Source organism: Macaca fascicularis, chromosome 12 (assembly GCF_037993035.2).
Source record: "Macaca fascicularis isolate 582-1 chromosome 12, T2T-MFA8v1.1".
Lineage (NCBI taxonomy): Eukaryota > Metazoa > Chordata > Mammalia > Primates > Cercopithecidae > Macaca > Macaca fascicularis.
In genome coordinates this window covers 68519111-68544997 of record NC_088386.1, presented here as the reverse complement: position 1 = coordinate 68544997, position 25887 = coordinate 68519111, and the positions used below count along the sequence as shown (strand labels likewise).

The window sequence follows — 25887 nt, the reverse complement described above, 5'->3', positions numbered from 1 at the left end:
AGACTGCTGTCCCAAATAGCCTGATGCCACTATGGACCATGTATGTTCCTCACCGGGCGCCTGAGGCTAAGCTTCTTCCCTCTAGCCCCTCTTCTAGGTCTAAGTGATAGTGCCTGTGAAAGACGACCTTTCTGATGGCCTTGTGCTGTGAAAAATGAGCAAATTTAATTCTCTCTCAGATCATGCCAATTTAAAAGATGTCACACTGTGCCCTAAGTTACTCTATAAACTACGATCTTATTTCACTACACATGCAACATGAGTACATTTTAAATCACTCAAAGATGGAAACAGCATAGAGAGGAAAGGGAAGCTTTGATTGAGCTGGTAGTAATAGAGTGGTGAACGCTTAGCCTAAATTTAGAAATATAACCCCAACATAGGACAATTAAGGCGCTAATGTGGTTTTTAAAAAGTAAATATATTTTCAAATGAATTAATATGCTTTTCAGAGAAAATACATCAAAGTGCTTTACAAGTACTTAGGCAAAGAAACTATTCAAATTGATCCAATTGATTCACCAATTATTAATTAACAGACTACTTTGAGTAGAGCACCATGCTAGGTTCTGGTGATACAATGGGCACAGTCCTATTCATCTGAACTATTACATTGGACAACATGTTGAAAAGGAGGTATTCACATGTGTAGGAGAGAAAGGAGGAGTGGGGAGAGAGAGAGAGAGAGAGAAGAGAGCGAGAGAGGAAGGAGTCTTTCCTACTTGTTATGATAACATATGTATAGAACTTTATAATTCATAAAATAAGCTCAATATTCTTACGCTATCAAAAGATGCTTTCTACAAACCTGAGGAAAAAATATTTACCAGTGAGGAAATGGAGATTCAGAGAGAAGAGATCTGGCCAAGGTTGTTGAGTGAATAAATGGCAGGGCTTGCAAATTCAGATGGGGCTCTTTCCACTATTCCCACCCCCACTATCCTAACCAGCGGCTATAGCAACTAGACCTTAGTGCTTGGGTTCATGAAATTATTAAGAATAAATGCATCCAGAAAGCAAAAATCTTAATGAGAAAGAAATTCCTTTTGTGTGAGTGTGTGCACACTGAAGTTTCAAGGTTTCCGCGCTGATTCTGCATGTTTAGTAACCAGGGCTGAGCACCCCTTGTCTTTGATGAAGAACCCCACAGTCTCTAGGGAGACAGAATTGACCAAATTCGGAGGGACTGAGAAAGGCTTTCTCCCTTTCCTCATGAAAGTTCAGTATTTTTACCTCTGGGAAAACAAAAGGAAGCACTGACTTATTTCACAAAGTCTCATTTGTCCCCTCATGGATGTTTATTTACTAAAGTGAGGGTGGGGGTGATACTACTTTTATAGCTGAATTCAGGCATTGCTCAAGGATTCTGCTCCTCCAGAAGCGACACATAGGGTTCCCTTTCTGAAATGTCTGTTGGATCAGGTTCTTAAGAAACACAAAGAGAACTTTGTATACAATTGATTATACCTGAAATGGTTACAGATCAGACGCTGAGGTTTCTATTCATTCCCATAACAATCTCCCCAGGCTTTTAGAAAGTTTGTAATTTTTAGATTTTATTTAACTCCTACAAAAAAGGTAGGAAGGGGGAAGAACTATATTCCTTTCAGGTAGCAGCCAAAGAATAAAGAATATCCTACTAGTTCCCTTGTCTCAATATGATGTCAAAAGTGCAATCTAAAAAGAGTAACATTTCAAATATAGCATGTTCATAAATTCAGACACATCAGGAAGGTTGAAGAAGCCTTCTCTGGCTAAAATTGGAATAATGCATGATCAAGAAGTGCTTTTATTGAATAAGGCCATGACTCATGATATGATGACAGTTGGGTCCAGGAAAGAAGAAATATGGCTGCCTGAACTCATGGGGAAAGAGATGCAGAAAGACAACATGGTTCCTATATCTCATAAAGTTCTAGTTTTTGTAAAGTCGGTAAGGCAATATAAAATTACTTACTGAATTAGTATTTTAAACACCATTAAGAAAAGGCCATATAGTTTGAGTGGCCAAACTTATCACTGATACATTTGAGTTGATTTCAGATAAGTCATGGAATCACAGCATCTCTGTTTCAAGAGCCCTTTGATTACATTTCCTTCAACTCTATCACCTTAGAGGTAAGCAAACCGAGGCAGAATGAGTTTAGGTGATTTTTCCAAATTTATCAAAGGAATTCTTGGAACTAGAACTCAGTTTTCTTATTTTCTTCCCCAGTACTCTTTTTACCTGTCTATGTTGTTGTGTTTTGTCTGATATTAACATTACTTTCTTTACACAAACATAGATTATATAGCAGAGTCACATGACTTCAAAGTTTGTTGGGAAATAGGAAAATCCGTCTGAGATATAGAAATTGATCCCCCAAATCTTCATAACAAAGCACATGCAGAAAATCAAGAGTTAACTATTGCAGCCTTCATAATCTGATAGAGAGGTACAGGAATTGTTAATACCTGAACGAGATCCCCTCTGCTACAGTTTAATACCTGTCAATTAGGAAAGCAGTGGCTCACTGCGACTGAGCAGACATTGTTAAATCTGGTCATCCAAATTCCAACTTCAAGATTCGCCTACACAGTTGAGTATCTCTTTTCCCAAAGACTTGGGCCCAGAAGTGTTTTTGGATTTCAGATTTTTTTTTTTTTTTTTGGATTTTGGAATGTTTGCATTACACCTACTGGTATGAGAGCTCAAAAAATTTCGAATTTTGGAGCATTTTGGATTTTGAATTTTCAGATAAGGAATACTTCACCTGTAATAAAGTATTTCTCACCATCTGGAAGCATTAAATCAGAATCCTTAACAGAAGGAACGAGGTCGTAAACTCACTGTTAATTTCTGCATTTTCTAGCTAAGGACTGGGCACACAAAAACCTTCAATGTTCTTTGATCAACTGATTACAAACAATTTAATTGCACAGTTTGGAATGCTATAACTAATGCACTTTTCTAAAAAAAAAAAAAAAAACCTTTAAAAATATCACAGCTATTTAAGAGCCTTTATCTAAGTTACCCGGAATCCCATTTTGTCAAGATGTCAAATACAGATCAGAGGTACATTCTAAATAAGTTCATACAGAATTTAATTGCAAAACATCTGGTACATCTTTTAAATAGAATCTTTCAGCTATTGGGTATTTAATCTACAGGATGACAAACTTTCAGAGTGACTAAATCTTCACTGAACTGAACCACCTCCTTCAGCATTGTGTACATGTGACTGAGAGCAAACTGAATCTGTTTGCAGTGAGGTTTTAGGGCTGAGAATCAGAAGAGGTGAAGGCCACAGTGTAGGCTACAGTTTTTCTACCCTGCCAACAGCAGGCTTAATATTCCATTGAGTCATTTTCCTCATGCCGGCTCTGCCGTTCAAACACTGTAATTATTTCATATATTTTTACCTAGTTATTATCTTACTCACCACAGGCACCTGTAATTTTTCTGTACTTTTTTTTTTAACTGCTCATTTACTTATTCTTAATTCAGCTAATAATGGTTCCATGTATTAAAATTATCATGGGGAAAGTAAGTGAAAACCTCCCAGGATGTAGAGGCAGCAGATTCATTACAGCCTACAACAGGGAATAAAATATTATGTATACTTTTTGCAGTAAGTACATGCTAATTATGCAGCTATTTATAAAACACTTAACAACATTCAAACTGATGCTCTTCAATGTTGTTGTTTTTTAAAACCCTGCTTTGCATACAAGATCTCTGCTTGCAGCTGAAAACAAACTTTGGGGGTCATCTGCCCACTGACAAGACAAAGCTTTGGTATCTTCTTTATAATATGCCATATTTCTCTCCTGATGGTATAATAATAGCAACATTTATATGGGGTTTTAAGGTTTATAATGTATGTTCACACACATAACCTCATTTGATTTTCACAACAACCGGGTGAAGTGGGTAGGGCAAGTATAATGTATCAGTCCATTCTCACGCTGCTATAAAGAACTGCTCAAGACACTGGATAATTTATAAAGGAAAGAGTTCCGCAGGGCTGGGGAGGCCTCAGGAAACTTACAATCATGGTGGAAGGGGGAGCATCATGTCCCTCACATGGTGCCAAGAAGGAGAAGTGCAAGTGAAGGTGGGAAATGCCCCTTATAAAACCATCAGATCTCATGAGAACTCACTCACTATCATGAGAACAGCATGGGGGGAACCACCCCCCGATCTAATCACCTCCCACAGGGTTCTGCCCCCAACACGTGGGGATTAAAATTCAGATTACAATTCGAGATGAGGTTTGGGTGGGGACATAGAGCCAGACCATATCATATAATTACCCCTATTTTACAGAAGGGGCTTGGAGAGGTTAAGCGTAATTGCTGAATAATGTAACTTATAGGACACAGGTCTTAAACACAGGTCTTTCTACTTCAGAGCTTTTGCTTTTTTTACTGTAATCTGGGCTTCTTGTCTTTGTGGAGCAGCCTGACATCCTGACCACTGGGTCTATTTCTTCCTTCATATGGCGTGTTCATAAAATGCAAGTTCTGAAATTACACTGCTTAGGTCCCATCCTGGCTTCCCCACCTATATAAAAACTGTACGATCTTTGGTAAGTTAATTGACAATTTAGAGCCTTGATTTCCTCATCAGTAAACTTCAGAAGATTGCTGTTAAGGATGAAATGAGATAATACAGGTAAAACATGTATCTGAAACATATTAAGTATTCAGTAAATCTTAGCCACCAATGTTATTACTGATTCTCCTCTGGAAGTCATTTAAAATATTTTCAATGGACAGTTGTGGAATTTTTCATAAGACCTGGCATTTCTGGGTTTAAGTTTGTGATGTTACTCCTGTCCACACAAGCTGCTCCTTTGTTTGTGTGTGCCTATTAACTTTGAGCTCACAGGAGCGCCTTCTGTACCATCAATTTCTTTAATTATCTTCCATTTTCTTGCTCAGAATATTTTTCCCACTGATTTTCAGAATTCTCCATGTTTTTACAAGTCTCTAGTTCTTGGCTATTCTCCTTTTAAGTCTCAAGCCAAGGGCTTGTACTCATAGCACAGCAGTTAGGACGTGCCCTAATGCAATACACTGCTTGGGTTCATATCTTGTTCTAACATTTACCAGCTATGTAGCTTGGGGCAAATTATTTAGCTGCTTGAACTCACTTTCCCTATTGTAAAAAAACAAGATTAGAAGAGTACATAGTGTTGATAGGAGGCCGAGAACATGTATATGAAATATTTTTTAGCATATCTGATAAGACAGTCATTTTTTTTCCCAAGGAGCATATCATGCTCATAACATCGTCAAACAAAGTCTTCTTTATTGGAAACAAACTCTCAAATTGCATATCTGCAGAAGCAACTTGCTCTGATGGTGACGTATGGATCAAACACTTTTCAGAATCAAATGGGGACTATGATGACAAAATCTGGTTACAACAAAATTTAAGCTGAAAGTTTTTCTAGGAAATCTAAAAAACGTTCCTAAAAACTTGGCTTCATTTAAAGAATATGAACCTGCTGCTATTATGTGAATCTTTCATCAAAAAGAAAAGCAGATTTTGATAAACGTTCCACTTATAAAACCCAAGTCAACTTATAAAGAGAACATCTCCAGATCAATTTCACAAAGATTTTTATGACAGGGACCCTAATTTTTCAGTGAGGGAAGCTGTTGTTTTTGCTTCTGTACAGGGATGAAACACAGAAAAGGTGGATTTAGTTAAAACTTAGTGGCAAATCCATGTTCTATTTTTTTTTCTTCTTTTTTATTTTTTTTTTATTTTTTTTTTGAGACAGAGTCTCGCTCTGTCACCCAGGCTGGAGTACAGTGGCCGGATCTCAGCTCACTGCAAGCTCTGCCTCCCGGGTTCACGCCATTCTCCTGCCTCAGCCTCCCGAGTAGCTGGGACTACAGGCACTCGCCCGGCTAGTTTTTTGTATTTTTTAGTAGAGATGGGGTTTCACCGTGTTAGCCAGGATGGTCTCGATCTCCAGACCTCGTGATCCGCCCATCTCAGCCTCCCAAAGTGCTGGGATTACAGGCTTGAGCCACTGCGCCCGGTCTTTTTTCTTCTTAATTCAAGAAACTAAACTCATTATTTCCATGCCAAAAGCAAAAAATTTGTGATGAATACTAAGCTAAAGAAAACTCGTATACTAACACAAAAATCTGTCCAAAATTATTGCTGTTTTAAAATTTCTGTAAGTTTAAATATCAGCCATTCATCCTTAAGATTCTTTTAGCTGCAGTAAGAATCTGTCCTAAACAACAAACACCTATATTCATTGACATGAAAAGATAATCCACTGGCAGAGTAAGCTTCAGGACCAGTCAAATGCTAATGATGTTATCACAGACCCCCGTTTTTCCTCGCTGTCTCCTCATTCCAGCTTTATCTTGGGGTTCATTCCCATCATGGTTGTAAGATAGCTGCTGCTGGCAATTGGGGTTACAGGCTTCCTGTTTTTTTCTCCTAAATGTTAAAAAGGTTTTCACCAAAAGCCCAGGAAGCCTCTCTTTGAATTCCATTGGCCCAGTCTAGCTTGGGTCTGGCACTGGAGAACCAGTCTTTGGCAAGGAAGGCTAATTACTACGAGTGGCTAAAATGACCAAGTAATAAGGCATGTATGTTGGCAAATCAACCACAATGTCCACTGCAAACCACTATTACATCAGTGCTACACGGACTTCCTCCAAATGTCTACCAGTACATGCAGGATCTCAGGCAGTTATTAGACCTTTCTGTACCTTGATTTCTCCTATATGTGAAATGAAATAAATAACAGGCATAGTGGCTCATGCCTATAATCCCAGCACATTGGGAGGCCAAGGCAGGCGGATCACGAGGTCAAGAGATCGAGGCCATCCTGGCCAATATGGTGAAACTCCATTTCTACTAAAAATAAAAAAATTAGTTGGGTGTGGTGGTGCCTGCCTGTAGTTCCAGCTACTTGGGAGGCTGAGGCAGGAGAATCGCTTGAACCCAGGAGGCAGAGGTTGTAGTGAGCCGAGATCGCGACACTACACTCCAGTCTGGCGACAGAGCAAGACTCTGTCTCAAAAAAACAAAACAAAACAAAACAAAAAAACACAAAACAACAACAACAAAAATAATATACCAGACTTTTTGCTTTACATTTGGAGAACTGGTGTTGGAAAGATAAAGTAAATAATGTGAAAATACTCTGAATCAGAGAGTTACTAAAATTCAAAATAGTATTGACTTCGTGTGATCACTTACTAAACTGAAGGCCAGCCTGCAGTTGCACAAACAAGAATATGGCAGAGTTTAATCATAAAGCACAAAATTGAGACAATAGGAGAGCAATTTGGGAATACATGTCAGAAGCATTAACATACTACATATTCTTTGCCTATTTTTAGGAATTTAAAGTGAGTACATTTTCATATACTTGGGCAAAGATTTAGCTGGAAGGATGCCGATTCACTCCATTGTGTTTGTTATAGCAAAAAAAATGTGAAAATAATCTAAATATCCAATAGGTAGAGGCTGAGAAAATAATTATGACATATCTATTGATACTATAGTCATTAAAAATGATAATGTGTCCTTCTCATCTTTGCCCCCTTGTTGCCCAGTACTTTATGTGACACATTTCCAGTCGTCAATAAATGTTTATGGAATTATCTAGAAGAAAAAAAAGATGATATAGTTTTATCTCTATATATATTAGTTTGGAAAGATATTCACAATATACCACTAAGTGAAAAATAGCATATTACCAAAAAGCACATGTAACATTATTTAATTTATATAAAATCTTATGTACATAAAAATGTATACATAAATTCCAAAATTTTAAAAACAAATTTATTAATGGTGGTGAGATACCAGGTGAACTTTGCTGTCTTCTCCTTTTGTGGTAATTAAAATTTTTTGGAATGAGAATGTTTTATTTTTAAGGATGACAACTATCTATATTTAGAAAAATGGCATAGAAAAATAATGGCATAGAAAGATATTCATAAAATATTGCTTAATTAAAAGGTATACAAAATTATTTACAGTATGATCCCATTCTTACATTTAAAAACATATATCTATATGTATAGAAAAAAGACTAGAAGGATATACACAAAACGGTTAGCAATACTACACCTGAGAGGTTATAGGGTTATATACAGGTGGTTTTAATTTTCTTTTGAAGACTAAAGGAAAATTGAACTCAATTTTAAATGCAGATTTAAAAAAAGATTAAAGAACCTGGAGATGAAAAGTATAGAAATTGAACAAATATGATTTTCAAACTCATTATAAAGCACTTGTATTCATCGGGTCAAATCATGTCCAAACTGTGTCTAATGAATAGAGAGTCTCTCTCATTAGCACATAAAAGGCCTGATATATTAATGTTCAGCAGAGTTCTACTATCTTTCTCCATGGTAAAAGCAAAATTGGAAGAGACACACAATGTGGATTAAGAACAGAAATATGTGTCAGTAGCTCAGGGCTCAAATCTTTTCTGTGCTAGTAATTACCTTTCTCTGAGCAATTCATAATTTTTCATTATTCTAGTTTATTGATTTAGAAAAATAGCAGTAAAAATACTGACTTCTTCATAGGGCTGCTATGAAAAGTTCCAGATGTTAAGCACTTCAAAAATACTCCACTAAAGCAACTGACTAATGAAACATGGTTAAGTATTTTACTATCCCTAATGTCCCACGTTAAAAACATAGGGGTTAAACCACTTGTTCAAGTTTGCATTATACATCCCTGCTGCTTGCAGGTGTGCTGTTAAGCAGTTTATGATACAATATATTGTCTTGAAATGTTCTTAAACTGTAATTAAAGGTTACAGAATCATTAAAATTTAAACAAGCTTTGAAATAAATAAGTTGTGAAGACAGAGAGAAAAAAAAGGCAAACTCCAGGTTTGGAATCATCTGGAGGACTCAGCTACTTGCCCTGGGCAAGCCACTCCTTTTTTTGTTTTTTATGGGGGCTGGGGGTAACTTCAGGACCCTCGTTTGTAACACAAAGCTAATACTAACCCAATAAAATCCTGTCAGGATAAAGTGGTATAATATTGGTCAATGCTCTTAGCATGCACCTGACACAGACAGAGCTGATTCAAAATAGAACAGTGAAGAGAATCTAAGTTCCCACAGGGCCAGATATGAGGGAGGTGGTCTAAGGGACCTAGATAATATAGATTACACCCAGTCATCCTGGATTCCCCCATCTACAGAAGAAAGAAGTCGGATTTGATGTCACAGCTCTTCCACGCCTGTTTGCTTTCTTGCCTTCCCCTCTCCCTCCCCGCCCGTATCACTTTTCCCCACTCCTCCCTATCTGGGCAGAAACAGAACTTCTCTCTAGAGCACTATTTTAAAAAGAGAAGTTAGTGATTTGAATGCTCTCAATCAACTCTTGAAGGGGAACAAGCTAATAAATGAAGAAGTTAGAATCTGAAAAAAAAGACAAGTGCAGTGTTTGGGGCTTGGAGTTGTAAAGATGCTGTGCCTTGGCCCACTGAACTCCCTGACTTGTCCTTGAGTTTTGTTTGCCTTAGGCTTATCAACCTTCTAACTGCTAAAAAAAAAAAAAGCAAGTCTAAACTCAATGGTGGATTTTATTTTTCCTTCCAGCAAATCTCAAAGGTCTATAATGATTAGTGCGTGTGGAGTTAAAAGAGCACAGAGATCCTGAATGTGTTCATTTTACTTGAGAAAAATTGAGTATGTGCCAGAAAAAATATATAATATAAGTAAGTCTCATTAAGCCATCATTACTCAGTAAGACAGTTTCCAGGCAAATAAACACACAAATCTCCCTCTTGCAGCTCCCTCTGAGTTGCACCTTCAACTCAAATCTCCTGTCCTCATACATTGTTTACTTCAAAGAGAATTATGAGTGAACAAGAAAATGAGAATCAGGTAGGGTAATTATAATCTTGAATGAGGAAAACATGCCAACATTCATTGAATTGCTAAAAAAAAAAAAAAAAAAGAAGAATAAAAGAGCCATTCTCCTTCAATATATTTAACTGATCAAAAGGGCCAAAGTGATTTGGGGTCTAAATTTTTGTTGTTCTAAAAATAAAACAAAATCTTAGAATATACTTTCACATGCTCCCAAAATTGAGTGTGAAGCTCACTAATAATACCCACTTCTTTTATTCCACTCCCATTTTCTGAGAATGTTTGCTCTGTGCTACATACCAGCATCAACTGGGCCATTCCAAACACTGTTGAAAAGCTGTCTCAGACAAACTTGGCCTTCAAGCTATAGAGGAATTATCACTGGATTTCAAATTTTGGGTCTTTAAGTCAATAAGATGATAATAAAAAGTAGTAACAAAGGAAGAAATGTTGGTATCTAGAGGAGAGGATGGACTAGGATGAATGGGAAAAGAAAGTTATCCTACAGTGATAACTTGTATTTATCTCAGCATGTTAGCAATTTAATACCATAGCTCAGAGGAGGAACACAAGCCGACCACAGTCCATCCTGCCAGGGAACAGTCTGTCTCTAATGTTGGCGAACCGTTCCTGCTAATACTCCCAGGTTCTTCTCCATAACCCTCTCTAGCCTGCCTCCCAGGGGCATGGATATTGTTTTTGCCAGCATCACCTTCCTGTGGTGAGGTGGTTCACACTTCTCTGCACAGATAATGATACAGATTGGATGTGTGTCCCCGCCCAAATCTCATGTTGAAATGTAATCCTCAATGTTGGAGGTGGGCCTGGTGGGAGGTGTTTGGGTTATAGGGGTGGATCCCTCATGTCTTGGTGCTGTCCTTGAGATAGTGAATTCTCATGAGATCTGGTCATTTAAAAGTGTTTGCCACCTCTCCCACCTGGCTCCTGCTCCCCCTTGACCTTCGGCCACAATTATAAGTTTCCCAAGGCCTCCCCAGAAACAGAGGCTGGCATGATGCTTCCTAGGCAACCTGCAGAACTGCCAGTCAATTAAACCTCTTTTCTTATAAATTACCCAGCCTCAGGTGTTTCTTTATAGTAATGAAAGAATGCCCTAATACAGGTAACAAGGAGGAAATCCTTAACCATGGCACAGCAGACCTCTGCCGGGCAGAGCTAGAGTCTGTACAGGGGAAAACCGTGGGAAATGTGGGAAAACACATTTCAGTGTGACGAGGGTGGAATGTACAACTCTGCCTGGGCCGTGACTTACCTTCAGAAGATGAGACGAGAGAATGGCCTTCGACAGGTGGGGTTGTCTTCGAGGGACTAGGAACTTACAATCACAATAAAAGGATATTGGGCCACTAGGGCTGGGCAAAGCTGGGTATTTGGCATAAAAACACAGTGCATCATAATAAAGTCATTTAAAACAGAATCTGGAAGGGGGAAAAAAACAGAAAAGGAAATTAGGTTCCTGTGGAAATCTTTAGGAAAGCAAGAGTATCTACTCACTTGTTCTTGGCCACTGGTTCCAATACACTGGTTTAGGGTATGAGTTTACTTTACACAGAAGCACATCATATAAATAATGGTGCTGACAGAGACTGCGATCAAAATCAGTTTCTCATGACAATGGGCAAAAAGTATAATATTTTAAAAAGAGACAGCCTTGTACAAATGGCACTAGGTACCTTAGCCACCAAACATTTTAAAATCTGTATATTTAAAGGGTCACATGTGGGCAGTACCATACACGCAGAACGAAGACATGGTCATTTCTGTGTCTATACCATATTTGTTTGTTCAAAATCCTTTCTCCTTTATCTCTTTTTCACCTCCTATTTCCAAAAGGAGCAATGAAGGGTGGGGGGGGCAATAGAATTACAGAATCAGGAGGTAGTAAGAGCAGCTGATTGGTGAGGGGATAAAGAAGCAGGAAAGAAATAAAAGAAAAGAAAAAAGAAAAGAAAAGAAAACAAGATTAAGACTGTGAGCAGCAACTAGAGCAAAACAAAGGCTAACAAAACAGAAGCTGGTGGATTCAAAGGGTGACTGTCCTATATGTGAAACTATTTTGTAAGTAAGGAAGCAGGGGGTTGGCAAGGGAAGTAAGGCAAGTCTCCAAAATAAGCTTCATTTACTTCGTCATTGAATTTGACGCTGGTTCTTCATTGCAGACAACACGCCCTGGCTAGCCAGATGGGAAAGCTCATGAAGGCAAACCTAAAAACCTCAGGACTACGCCCATCAGAACTTGGAACCCAAGATGCCATGACATTTCCAGGGAAAACGTGAAATACACTGCCTGAGATTGTGATGCTCATCTTAAATGGAAAATGGTGAGAAATACGTACATTTTAATTCTATAAATTAGATTGCCAAATGTCATCCATGTTGTTAATGAACTTTTATTGGTGAAGTCTGAGTCAGTGACTAAAGGTTTAACCATTATACATACTCATTTAAATATAACTGATGAGTGTAATACCAAGTGTCACAACTCAATGTCACCAGGTTTTCAGTCCCATTATACTGAGCCAGAGAAGAAGCAGAGAAGGTGCCAGACAGAGGAGACAGAGGCTGCATGAAACTATTTTTTTTGAATGTACCAAAGGACTTTGGCTTGTCTGAGCTTAACATCTAGCACCATCTTGATATATTTGATATATTCCTGAGAATGGAGGAGGTAATACTTGCTTATATGCACCCAGGAGGCTGTACTATCTGGTAGTTTAAAGTTTGCTAAAGCAGAGACTTGACTTGGGTGCTCCAAGGTTGGGAAGGGAATCAGTTAACATGGCCAACTACTCGGCTCACATTTCAGTGTGGCTTTCCGGCTCTCTCCTCATATGTAGCAACTCTTCTGTCTGACACCTTCTCTGCCTCTCAGTATAATGAGACTGAAGGTGACTGGTGACGCTGAGTAGATGACAACTTGGGATTACACTCGTCACTTATATTTAAATGAGAATAATGGTTAAACATTTAGTCACTGATTCAAACTTTGCCGATGTAAGTTCATCAAAAACAGTAACACTGGAAATCTAATTTATAGAGTTAAAATTTGCTTAAGAATTTAAAATATCATTTCCTACTAGAAGATGATTTACCAAGTCACTCCATGACTAATGCTGGTTTTAAAAGTAAAAATATAAGAACTAATAGGTCTCAGGTAGAAAATAGATTTTTGGTAAATTAAGAGAGTGTAATGTCAAATTCAGCAGTGTGCATTTTTATGATGTAAACAAGTTTCATGGTAACTCTGACCTTTCTCACTGTACTGTAAATCCATAAATGCCAAAGGTCTCCCACTCCAGTATATGGACAAATGTCGTCACCCTACCCTAGGATTGTTTAGTGTCCAGAACAGTGGGGGAGGCAGGGGAAATCTGTATTTTTGATTTATGAGAAAGATACTGATTTGTTATTTATCTCCAAGGCATAAACATTACTTGTAAGAAAAAAATATCAGGAAAAACTGTAGGAAATGAAGTTCAATATTAAATTATGATGCTAGTCTAGTCTCTACCATCAAAAACGGAAGGGTCAAGAATCACATCCCACACGTCAGCCTTAGAATACACTGATTTCCAGGCTTTAATTTTTTTGATGAAGAAGGAACAATCAGGCTACTCTGGGCATACTGCCCGTGGGTTAGCCCTGCTCTGCAAGGAACAGTAATTAAAAAAAACAAAACTAAACAAAAGAAGCAGAAGCAGCAGCAATAATTCAGTCTCCATCTCTTTTAGAGGTGACTTGAAAGGGAGGCTATATTTGCTCTTCATGGGTGGTAAAGATCTTATAGCTCATTCCTTAGATGCCATAGTCTCTAATGTACCAGAATCTTTTTTTTTTTTTTTTTTTTTTTTGAGTCAATACTTACTTTAGGTAAGATGCTGATTCTTGCATTATGCAATCACACATACTGGGCAAACAGTTAATCAGAGGGAAAAAAATCAGCTGCATTTTTTCCTGACCCATGGTCTTGGAAATTTGGTTTATTTGAGGTTACATATGGCTCTTGGAAGCTATCCTCACGTAATTGGTTCTTCAACAGCTTCTCTATACTAACTATGGAGTAACTTTTCTCCAGTAAAGCTCTTATCACATTCTTCTTGCTCAGACATCTTCAACCACTTCCCAATGCTTGGCTCTACCTTTCTGTTGTTGTTGCCCAAGCTAGAGTGCAGTGGCATGAGCATAGCTCACTGTAGCCTCAAACTCCTGGGCTCCAGTGATCCTCCCGCCTTGGCCCCCAAAGTGCTGGGATTATAGGTGCGAGCCACTGCACCCAGCCGGCTTTACATTTAAGACTCTCTAAGATCTATACCCCAATTCTTAAACCTTTCCTTCCTTTTCCAACTTATGTATACAATATTCCAGCAAAAATCAGACCACTCACTCTTCCCTGTCTATTTCTAGGTCAGTGCTAATATTGTCCCTTAGTATGGATGGCTCTGTCCCCATCTCTAGTTACTGGTTACCAGCCTCCTTCAGGGCCACTCTATATTTTCCATGATATTTTTCTAGATCCCTCACCCAGTCAGTGTCCCTGAAGCACTAACCACATTCTGCCTTATATTCAAGTTATGTGCAAATTCCTTTATGTTTTCTAACAGATTATAAGCTTCCTGAAGGCAGGAGGATGATTCCTTATTCACATTGCCTAGTCCGAAGCATCTAGCTTAGTGTTTACCCAACAAGATTCTCAACAAATACTGAGCTGAGAATAATTGGCCTGGAGCCAGTGATCCTGACGATTTTATCTACTATACTCTAATTAATTTGCTACATAAAAAACCTCAGGTAATCTAAGCATAAAATGAGAAACTGGAATGAGAAGATAAAATAAGAATTCAGTGGTAAAATACCCTTAGAAGGTATATAATAATAATAATAATGATGATATCTTCAACTTGAGTACATAGCAAAGGTCAATTATGGAAATGGATTTTGAACTAAGTTTTTGAGATAAATCTCTGAACTTCTTTTAGTGAGAAATGCTCTTCTATGGAGCTCAATGTGCTTAAAATACTAACCCATGACATTATTCTGAGAGGCAGTAGCATAGGATTAAAAAAAAACACATTGTGTGTCGGCTGTTTCAAAGTCATATACAAGATGGTAACCAAAGTGGAACACAATTTTATAACTCTGAACACTTAGTTCACTGGTGAGATCTGTTTTATTCAGCCTAGAATATCTGTGTCTTAGGTAACAAGACTGATTCACTGTAAGTAGATGTTATGTGTTGAATTGTATCCCCCCAAAAAGATATGTTGAAGAACTAACCTCCAGTATCTCAGAATACATCGTCTTTGGAAACAGTGTCTTTGCAGGTGTGGTCAAGTTAAGGTGAGTCCTTAATGTGGGCCTTAATCCAATATGACTGGTATTCTTACAAAAAGGGGTAGCCTTGGACTCAGAGACAGACATGCACAGAGGGAAGGCTACGTGAAGAGTCACAGGGAGAATGTTGTGTGAACATGAGGGCAGACATCTGGATGATGCATCTACAAGCCAATGGATGCCAAAGATAGCCTGCAAACCACGGGAGGCTAGGAGAGAGGCATGGAACAGATTCTCCTTCACAGCCTTCAAAAGGAACCAACTCGACTATCACCTTCAGCTAGGACTTCCAGCCTCCAGAGCTGTAAGACAATACAATTTTGTTGCTGGAGCTACCCAGTTGGTGGTAATTTGTTAGGGAAGCCCTAGCAAACGAATGGTGGCATTTAGTCACATTCTAGAGCTGCTGGACTCTACAACAACTGCAGAGAGAAGCATCTTACTCCCAACTGGAGCAAGGCTGTGCCTTTTATGTAGGCAGCTTCAAATCCTTCATGGGACTAGGTAGGACGTAAATGATAAACCCAACAGATGCCTGTAAAGGTTGGATTTGAATACCTTAAGAGAGAGAAGCCTAGAGAAGACGAGGCATGGTATGTAGAAATGAGGCTGAGTCATTTCTAGAGAACAGTCAGGACTGGGGAGGAAAGAGGACAGTCAGAAGGACTGTTCCCTGTCAGGTCACACAGAGATGCTTTTCAAGTATCAATACACAGAATCCCCTTCCAAAACTGCTTTTGCTATACACACTGCAAATGAATGCAGGACTTTTAAACAATGCTATGCATGGATTCAATGGACATGCAAACTGTTCTATGTGTATACCTGTTGCTTCATTTAAAGTTGCCTCAAGGCGTATCGTTTCTAGAAAATGCTCTAAAATTTTTTCAGGTGTTCCTGACATCACAGTATACCTGGATAAGAAACAAAAATGCCATTAGTTTTTCATAAGTGGGCAAATCATTAAAAAAAACCTTTTACTTATCTAAGTTTTTTTTTTTTTTTTAATTTGAGATCCCAGGGAACCATATACTTTTCAAGGTAAGAGAGACCATGCACCTTGTCAAAGTCACACGAGAAGACAAAACAAACAAACAAACAAACAAACAAAAAATCCACAAAGTGAAGTCGTTACTACAAACATTGTTCTTCTTTCCCTACATGGAAATAAGGTAAACTTCTTGAAGAGCAGCTTTAGGAGGCTGGGAACTGAGAAACTTCAGTCTTTTTCCAAAGGAGAATAAAAAGGAACATGTAAAACCCAGGGCAGTTCAGGTCAGGCAGGGGGAGCTGGTGAGGGGAAGTGAGAGTAAGCTAGGTTATCCATATATGGGTTACTCGTGGCAAAACTTCTGTCCCACACTGGATTCCCCTGCCTATTTCTGGAATGCTCTGTCTTTCCCAACTGTACACTGGTATGTGCTTTGGAAATTCAGCTAATAATAAAATGAGAGAAAGCAAACAAAACTCCATAACACCGATAAGCAAACAAACAAACCCCAGTAGCATCATGAACGGGAAATAAATCAGCAGTAGAAAATCCTTATAATTTATTTCAATGCCAGATATAAATTACTGGGGGTTATATTAGACATTATTTCAGCAGATCCTTCCATGGTGTTCTTCAGTTAACACAGGAGGATTTATTTTTTAAGTTGCATGTGAACTGTTTCAAAATCATACTCAAGACAGTGACAAAACACTACTAAGTGGGAGCTGTAGACAAAATACATTCAGATGATCTGGGTGCTTCTCTTCCAAAACTCAGGCTTTGCTTTTCTGCTTGGAATTTCACTTAAAAATAACAGGCAAGTAGGGGCTGGGCGCAGTGGCTCCCGCCTGTCATCCCAGCACTTTGGGAGGCCAAAGCGGGCAGATTGCCTGAGCTCAGAAGTTCGTGACCAGCCTGGGCAACATGGTGAAACCCTGTCTCCACTAAAATACAGAAAATTAGCCAGGCATGGTGGCACGCACCCATAGTCCCAGCTAGTTCGGAGGCTGAGGCAGGAGAATTGCTTGAACCAGGGAGGTGGAGGTTGCAGTGAGTGGAGATCGCGCCACTGCACTCCAGCCTGGGCGACAGAGTGAGACTCCGTTCTCAACACACACACACACACACACACACACACACACACACACACACACACCAGGCAAGTAAAAACAACAATGAAAATAAAATTGTCTAATGTTCAGAAAGCAGTGATAGAATTCAGCTCTGGTTTCCTTGCCTGTTTGAGACCTTTGAGGTGTGTTGAGATCCCAAGAGTAACTCTAACATATTATTAAATCTCAGGATCTTAACCCACGGCCTGAGGGAGTGATGAGTAAACATTTTAACATATGTGCATGTGAAAATGGTGAGGGAAGCACCCCTGGTATTGAATGAGGTGGCCAGTGCAGTCTACCTGGAAGGCAGCTGTTAGCTAAAACTGTTGTGAGTGCGCGCACAAGACCAAAAGGAAGCTCAACAGTTAAATCTTTGAGGAAACTTGGCTTTGGAGCCTAGAGGAGGAGAGAAGGGGAATAGAGAGAAAAAAAAATAGTCTACTTTCATCTCAAAAGTCTGACCCCTTTCTCAAAATAGATAAGGTAGAAGACAATGGTTTTTCCTCTTGTGGGCAATGAATATTTGAGGAAAGAAGAGGGCATATTTATAAATGACTTTCAATATTGAAATAGAGAATATTGCTCAATTCATCCAGTAATTCCTGAAATATATGATTCTTTGATAGCACTCACCACATGAGCTGGAAAAAGAGTAGCGTCAGACACATTAATCAGGAAACTGGGTTGGAGAGAGCAACATCTGTCAAATGTTTACTATACCCTAGACAGCTAGGTGTGCACTGAATAAGGGCGTCCTGTTTACTCCTGCTAGTTAAATATTATCTTCATTGTGCAGATGGACAGACGGCTCAGGAGGGGGAGGCATCAAGCCTCAGGTCACAGAGTTAGTAAATGGGAGACCTCTGACATGAGCCAGGTGTGTCTGGCTTCAGAGAACAAGCATGAGCTTCGTGGCCCTTTTCTGCTTCCACAGCAAGATGCTCCAGATGGAGACCAGGTCTAGCTACCTGGAGCTTTTTCAGAACAGGAAATTCTCCATGTAATTAACAACCTTCCTCTAAAGCGGGCTTGTTCGGTTTGTTTCTGAAAACAAGTTGCATATCAATAGGAGTATATATACATTCCAAAACGTGAAAACCAAATGGGGGGGAAACCAGTCTGTTACTTCGCGTGGCACCGGGCAGCGGCTGCTGGAAAGTTGCAAGCTCTATATCTAGCTGTGTGACTCATACATCAGTTTGTAAAATGTGTCCCCTTGTCAAAACTAATTCTACTAGAAGGTTGGCTTCACATTCTGGTATTCTTTGTTTGGACATCCTTTAGCTAGGGCATTATGGCTGGTCAAAAGTAATAGTGGTCTGAGAGGCAAGCTGGATGCCTGATCACCTCTCTAGAGAGAAAGTGGCCTCTCTAAGCTCTGCCCACCAGGCCAATCGGAGACCCCCAGGATCTTTCTTTTGCTACCAGAGACTTCCTCTCGTGGTACAGTTGCCATGGCCACCTTACCCCAGCTTCTCTTCACAGCTCCACAGAAGGCTATTAGGTGCTGACATTCCCTTAGGGTGGGGGACTCCAAGACGGAGGGGCCAGGAGCTTCTGGCCAGACACAGCCCTCTGGGCTCTTGGAGTTCTGGGTTTGGCTGAAACATCACGTGACGGCTTTGTTTCCCACTGTCCACTGCCAGGCACCTACTGCTTGGCCTCTGTTTAAAATGAGGTCAGGATCACTTAAAGACCACACAGCATGACTCTTTTCAGTTTATTTCATGAAAGAGCGACTCTAGTTCAAGTTAAAAGCAAACTCCAATTGGTTACATTATATAAGCTATGAGGTTTTAAACCTCTGACATAAAATACTTTTCTGCAAATGAGGACACTACAATTTGTTCCTAGAATAGAGAAGGGTGTGGAGAAGGGGACCTGAAAGAGACTGTCTTCCTGCACACAGGATGGAGCTGAGCAATGAGAAAATAGTCTAAGATAAAAGCAACACAGTAACTAAAACAGGAATATGCATTTCAAATTCTTTCTTACTAAACCTGCATAACCACAGAGCAGAAAGACATCCGAAACAGTAAACAACTGAGGGCTCCGTGGAATTTATCCTTCATGGGAAACACTGCCTTATTATTGACATTTTAAATATCACACTCAGAGCTGAGATGCTCAGGTAGAGTCAGGAGGTTTTGAAAGTTAAAAATGTACACATAAACTATTCTGGATTTCTCAGGGAAAAATGAACCAGAAAAATAACATTATTAGCAGCACCAATATGGTAACCCTCTTTGAGCTCAAAAAGGATAATTTCTGAAGAGAGGCCCTACAGCTTCCTAAATTTTAAGTCCATCCATAGACATGGTTGATGCCACATTTTTGAAGTCCAGAATATCAGCCCCCAATTTATTTACATGCCCCCTCCCCTTCAATTCTGGTCTCATTTGGGAAAACTCAACATGGAAAATGACCCCTTGAGAGAGCAGCTTTTCATTCTTCAGGGAAGTTTTGTGTGGTGCATTAATTCGTACTCATTGAATATTTCTTAAATGGCTCATTGTGAACATGCGTAAGTTTTTGAATTGTGGAAAAATTTGGATTGGAATACAGGACACAAATAAGGAGGTATAACGGAAAATCAGATCAGGCCTAAAATAATAAAACATATGGCCTCTCCTTTTCCATCCCTTTTAGTTTGGTTTCATAAGAAACCTGTATTTGGAGAACACCCTAAATGAAAGACATTGTAACAAGCAAATGCTTTTGATCATTCCCCGATGACATGAAGAAGTGAAGCAAGGGGACCCCCAGGGAACCTCTTGATCAGATGTTTCTGGGTTAAGAAGAATTCTCAAGGCTTGCCTTTTCAGTAAGCATCTGAAGCATTAGTTTAAAATGCAGATAAAACACTAGTTATTTAAGGGAACCAAAGAAAATCACTAGAAGCAGTCTCAACCTTCACATAAAAAAAAAAAAAATGTTTTCATTCTCATCCTCCTTAGTGGACTGGAAAGACAACTGTTAAAAACATTTGGGCAAGAACAATTCCAAGAACAGATAGTAGTAAACAGCAAGTAATAACAAAATTTCTATGGTAATTTTTAGTTTTGTAAGTGAAAGGTACGTTTTTTACATAGTCCTTTTCATGTCAGTTCCTTCGATATGGAGTGGTTTGCAATATTTACTAAGCAGTGTTGAGTATGTAGTCTTATCTACTATATTTTGCTATAGTAAGCTGGCAGGTGGAAGGGGGATAGGCGTGTGAAAACTGGTCAAGCTGGACTTGAATTCAAGCTCTGCCATTATAAGCTTTGAAACCATGGGCAAGTAACTTGTGGCTCTGAGCCTAAATTTCTCCATCTTTTAAAAGGTGTTGTAAGATAAGAATTCTATAAAATCTGCAAAATATACTCTGGCTATTTAATAATATTATCTTTTTTCCTGCCCTCTTTGCAAATATGTTGATTCAATCAAACGAAAATGTCTGGGCCTTTTAGTCTAAACAATAAAAATTAATAATTTATGGTGAATGTCTTGATAAGGGAAACACCTCGCTTATTTGGCAAACAAAGGAAAATTACTTGAGATGCATTCTCCTTCAACATATTATTGAGTAACATTTCTTTCGCTACAGAATTGCTGTTTTTATTACACTAAGATTGAAAATTAATCTCCGTTTTAAAAACTAGATTCTGTAATTTTCTGTAATTTCTTAGAGCCACATTTTCTATTCTCTGTCTTACCACTCAAATGTTGGTACATTTGATGCAGTTTTATGTAGTAAGTTGCAGCAAAAGCTGGAACTGAACATCGATATACTGAAAAAGACTCAAGTTAAACAGGACATCTGAGAAATGTGAAGCTAATGGCCTTTTGACATTAGCAGGAATAAGTATGAATGAGGCCAAATGGATGCTTCTGGGCTGCAATCAATAGACGGTTTTATATTTGAAGTCTGGGTATCCATCAAAGACGCTCATTCTGGTAACAAGAGGAAAACACTTCACGCGAAATCCTGCATACGAAATTCAAATACCAAAAGTTCTCATCACCCAGGGGCCTTCGTATCCTTTGAGCTGCCTGGCATTGCTATTCCCATTGTTCTCTCACACGCCTTCTGTTCCACAGCTATTACAGTTGAACACTGTATACAAAGAGTGGTTTTTAGAGTAAAGGAATATTCTCTCCCGAATTACTCTAGGCAGCACCCGGCTCAATGCTGTGCCAGAAATGGATACATTATACTCCACAAGATGTGTGATTAGTCAATAGAGAGGAAAAAAGTCACATACACTGCCATCTTCCACAAAAAAGGAGAACATGCTATTGTAGAAATGATGATACCATGTGAAAAGGTTAATCATAGTCTGGCAATTACAGTGTTGGATGCAAACATACTTTTGCTGAGGCTGTGAGTTTCCTTGATTAGAAGCTCTGTTCCCTGCTGGGACCTTCTCCAGCACCAAGACATCTTGGTCATGTTCTTTAAGTCTGACTGTATTCGCCTCCACGTCCTGCAAATACAAATTACACCACATACAGATGCTGCCGCTTACTCAGACAATGAAAAAAATTTCAAATGCTTCAGAAACTCATTTGGTGCTTGTCATGCTAATTGTTGCGTCTACAAATTAAGTCATTTTCAAAGTCAAGGGCTGGAACGGTCAGAGAGAGGACCAGATGAGGTTTGAGGCATGTGTTTTTAAGACTGCTTTTACCCCAGCTTCAGAAAAACAGCAGAATAAAGCATAGTGTGGTTATGCTCTGAGAAACCTTTGGGAGAAAGAAATAGAGCAGGAAGGTGGGGAGCAAAGGCATTTATTAGTTATAAAAATATGTGGTAAATAGCAAGCAGCTTCAGCAAAGTTCTTTTTCTTCTAAGTGTATTTAGTTTCCTTAGGAGTGGGGCACCTCCTCTCTCTAATCAAAAGACTATTTTGTTTTCTTTTCTTTTTTTAAGAAAAATACATTTGAAATGTGTTAAAAACTCTTTTCGGTTATTTTAAGTGATTTACCATTGATTAAATTACATCAGTGATAATGGTCCTAATCTGATTCTTTCGAAGAATGTTTTGGCTGAATGTAAACTCCTTGTTTGTAAACTTGAAGGAGTTAGTACAGCTTACCTTTAAATTTCAATATCATTGTAAATAGTTAGTTTAAAAATTTTAACATGCTTTTCCTCAACATTTGGCTCCCATTTAAAAAGAGATCAGATAAGAACCAACTCAAATTCCATCTGGTATTTTTTTAATATATCATTCAAGGGTATACATTTTAGCCTATTTTTTTTTTTTTTGCGCATTAAGACTATGCATTCCTAAGAGAAACTTAGTTGTTAGAAATTTTGCCACCAAAGGCAAATGCTTAAGGCCGTGTAGGGATTGATGTCCAGACACAAGGACAGGAGCATGACATTGTAAATCATCATTAAGTAATGGGAATACACCCCAAAGCACAAAAGCTACATTTAGGACTTCAGGAGAGACTAGAGATGCTAAGGCTGCAAGAGGGATAGAAGGGACCCTGCTCTGTGGGTCAGCAGTGAAAGAAAGAGGGCAGTGTGACCCGAGAAAGAACAACCTCCCAAGTGAATTCAAGCTAAGGTGGGAAGGACCACAGGCCACCTGAGAAGCCAGGGGTAGTGGGACATCGTCACCATCCCTAAAAGTCCATGATCAGGCCTCTACCAGCCAAAGCTGGGTCATCCCTCCCATGGGCAAGGGACCGCATGCTGGGGAGAGACCAGAGACTATTTTTCTAAACATCACCCACACTCACAAATTCCTTAATAAGCTTAGAGTGGGCTCATCTGCAGAATCAACTTTTAAGTGCAATTGCACAGTTCCTTCTACCACCCCTGTTATTCACCTGCCTGCCAATTCCTTTAGTTTGTAACAATCCTTGATAGAGCCCCTGAAAATGAAAATGCTCGGTTGGAGTAACCATGATGGATGTTAATTCCCAGTAAAATGGAATCACTCAATAAATCAAGAGAATGTATGATGATATGAGATAGGCTCAGATTTGGGAGGAGAAAGAGGTGGAAACTAGGAAGGTCTAGGAAAGAGAAAAACAAGGAGCAGAGGGAGCTGCCACTGTGTTGGAGAGTGGGATGGGAAGGATGCAAAGAAGGATGCCCAAGATGTCAGAGAGAAACTTCTCAGACTGACATTTTGCCAAGGCAATTCCTATTTATTGTCAATTCTCATGGACCAGTGCAGGGATGCATAGAGGGACTGGGTCCAGCATAGCATCCTGCATTTGCAGTTTTACTGGAATATAACCTCTGGATCCCAGAATGCATACCAACACATTAAATATAACCAGGTTTGTAACAAAGGCCTTTTGTGCCTAGAGCACTCATTCATCACAGGACTACTCAATTAAGACTATGCTCAAAGCTTTGCTTATTTAGTTAAAGAAAAAATGGGATGTCTCTCGGCCACACTTTGCTTTGGACTCACCCTCAGGATCCGGTTGAAATCCTCCTTGTCTACTCTTAAGAAATGGCAATTATCTTCTCGTAAGACGATAGAGGCAGCTCGTGGGGCATCATTCACTAGTGCTAACTTGCCGAAGTCATCTCCTTCATGCAGGGTGCAGACCACACCCTGGAGAGAGTAGAGCACACAGATGAAGAGGATCCCAGAAACAGAGCAAACACAAACACCCACCACCTCCTGCCACAAGACCCCGGCCCATAAAACACTGTAGATAAATGGGCTGTACCTAGGAATGCCAAAGGGGATTACATAATTAAATTATGATGTTCACTTTTCTTTCATTGAGTAATATGGTCTGTGGCTTAAATGTACATACTATAATCCGGTAGGAGAAAAACCCCAGAAAGTACAATACTACTTTAAGTATAATAACTGAGATAATTTATGATTAAAGATGCAATAATGTCTTTTCTACATCTAGGAACAATGTTGTTGCATATTTAATTGTGGCACTACATTGCTAATACTTAGAGCCACACTAGTAAATGGAGCGTAATAAAGTTTCAAAAAGAAAAAGATATATATACCTTGCCATAAATGACTACATTCACTGATCCTTTTAGAATAATGTACCAGGAGGTACCTTCTTCCCCCTGGTTAAACACTAGACACAAAAAGATGAAAAGACTTATGATAAGAATAGAAGCACATCAATATAAATTACAGCTTATCAAATCATCACTTTAAGTCCCCAGAATAACGCATACGTAAAAAACGAGAAACATCACTGGCAAATACTAACTTGTTCAGGTGGCATATTATCTCCTTTTCTATAGAATATAAAAGAAAGAGAAACACTGCATTCCTTGCTATGCCCCAAAAGATAGGTTTTTAGTAGATATCAATTTATCAGCAATCCGTTTCTTAAAGCCATACACACTTCTCCCACAATTCATTAAAACTTACCCCATAGAAAAATGGTTCTAAAAAGTAATCTGACAAGTAATGCGACACTTAAAAACATGCAAATCAGCACTACATATTGTTTACAGATACATACCTACACACACTTGTCCCTTGGTATCCATGGGGAATTGGTGCCAGGACCTCCCAAGGATATCAAAATCCACAGATGCTCAAGTCCCTGATACAAAGTGGTGCATTTGCATATAATCTACACACAGCCTCTTGTATACTTTAAGTCATTTCTAGATTACTTATAATACCTAATACTATGTAAATGCTATGTAAATAGTTGTTATACTGTATTATTTAGGGAATGATAACAAGAAAAATGTCTGTACATGTTCAGTAGAGACACAACCATCCACTTTCTTTTTTTGGAATATTTTTGATCTTCAGTGGGTTGAATTCATAAATGTGGAACACACAGATGCAGAGGACTGCCTGTATTTTTTTAAAAAATGGTTGGAATGATCATCACTACATTCAGAGTAGGAGTTACCTTGGGGTAGGAAGATGAGAATGGGATAAATGAGGGTACAAAGGGTCTTCAAGTGTAGTTGTACAATTATTTTTTATTTTTTATTTTTTGAGACAGGGTCTTGTTCTGTCACTCAGGCTGGAGTGCAGTGGCGTGATCATGGCTCACTGCAGCCTTGACCTCCCAGGCTTAAGAGATCCTTCCACCTCAGCCTCCTGAGTAGCTGGGACTGTAGGGGTGCACCAATCCACCTGGCTAATTTTTACAGACAGGGTTTTGCCATGTTGCCCAGGCTGGTCTCGAACTCCTGGGCTCAAGCAATCCACCTGCCTCGGCCTCCCAAAGTGTTGGGATTACAGGCATGAGCCACTGCACCCAGCATGTATATTTAATTCTTTAGAAAATATGAAAAAAGGCCGGGTGCAGTGGCTTATGCCTGTATTCCAGCACTTTGGGAGGCCACAGCGGGCAGATCACTTGAACTCAGGAATTTGAGACCAGACTGGCCAACGAGGTGAAACCCCACCTCTACTAAAAACACACACACAAAAAAATTAGCTGGGCATGGTGGCACATGCCTGTAATCCCAGCTACTTGGGAGGCTGAGGCAGGAGAATTGCTTGAACCTGGGAGGTGGAGGTTGCAGTGAGGGGAGGTGGAGGTTGCGCCACTGCACTCCAGCCTGGGTGACAGAGCAAGACTCCGTCTCAAAAACAAAAA

The 25887-nt window shown here is 39.3% G+C and overlaps 1 protein-coding gene across 3 annotated transcripts in view; it reads right to left on the bottom strand.

Moving 5' to 3' along the window:
• RAPGEF4 (Rap guanine nucleotide exchange factor 4) overlaps window positions 1-25887 on the bottom strand; it is a 309548-nt gene that overhangs the window by 40158 nt on the left and 243503 nt on the right. For 2 of the 3 annotated variants that reach the window (XM_005573493.4, XM_005573494.4), the window contains 5 exons: window positions 24311-24387; window positions 23745-23891; window positions 21676-21791; window positions 16042-16130; window positions 11225-11303 (listed from right to left, as the gene is read on the bottom strand). In XM_005573493.4, coding sequence (XP_005573550.1) covers window positions 11225-11303; window positions 16042-16130; window positions 21676-21791; window positions 23745-23891; window positions 24311-24387 — 508 coding nt within the window. Of the gene's footprint in view, window positions 1-7241; window positions 7628-11137; window positions 11304-16041; window positions 16131-21675; window positions 21792-23744; window positions 23892-24310; window positions 24388-25887 lie in introns of those variants that run through there. The other variant, XR_010579925.2, reaches the window with a different exon arrangement.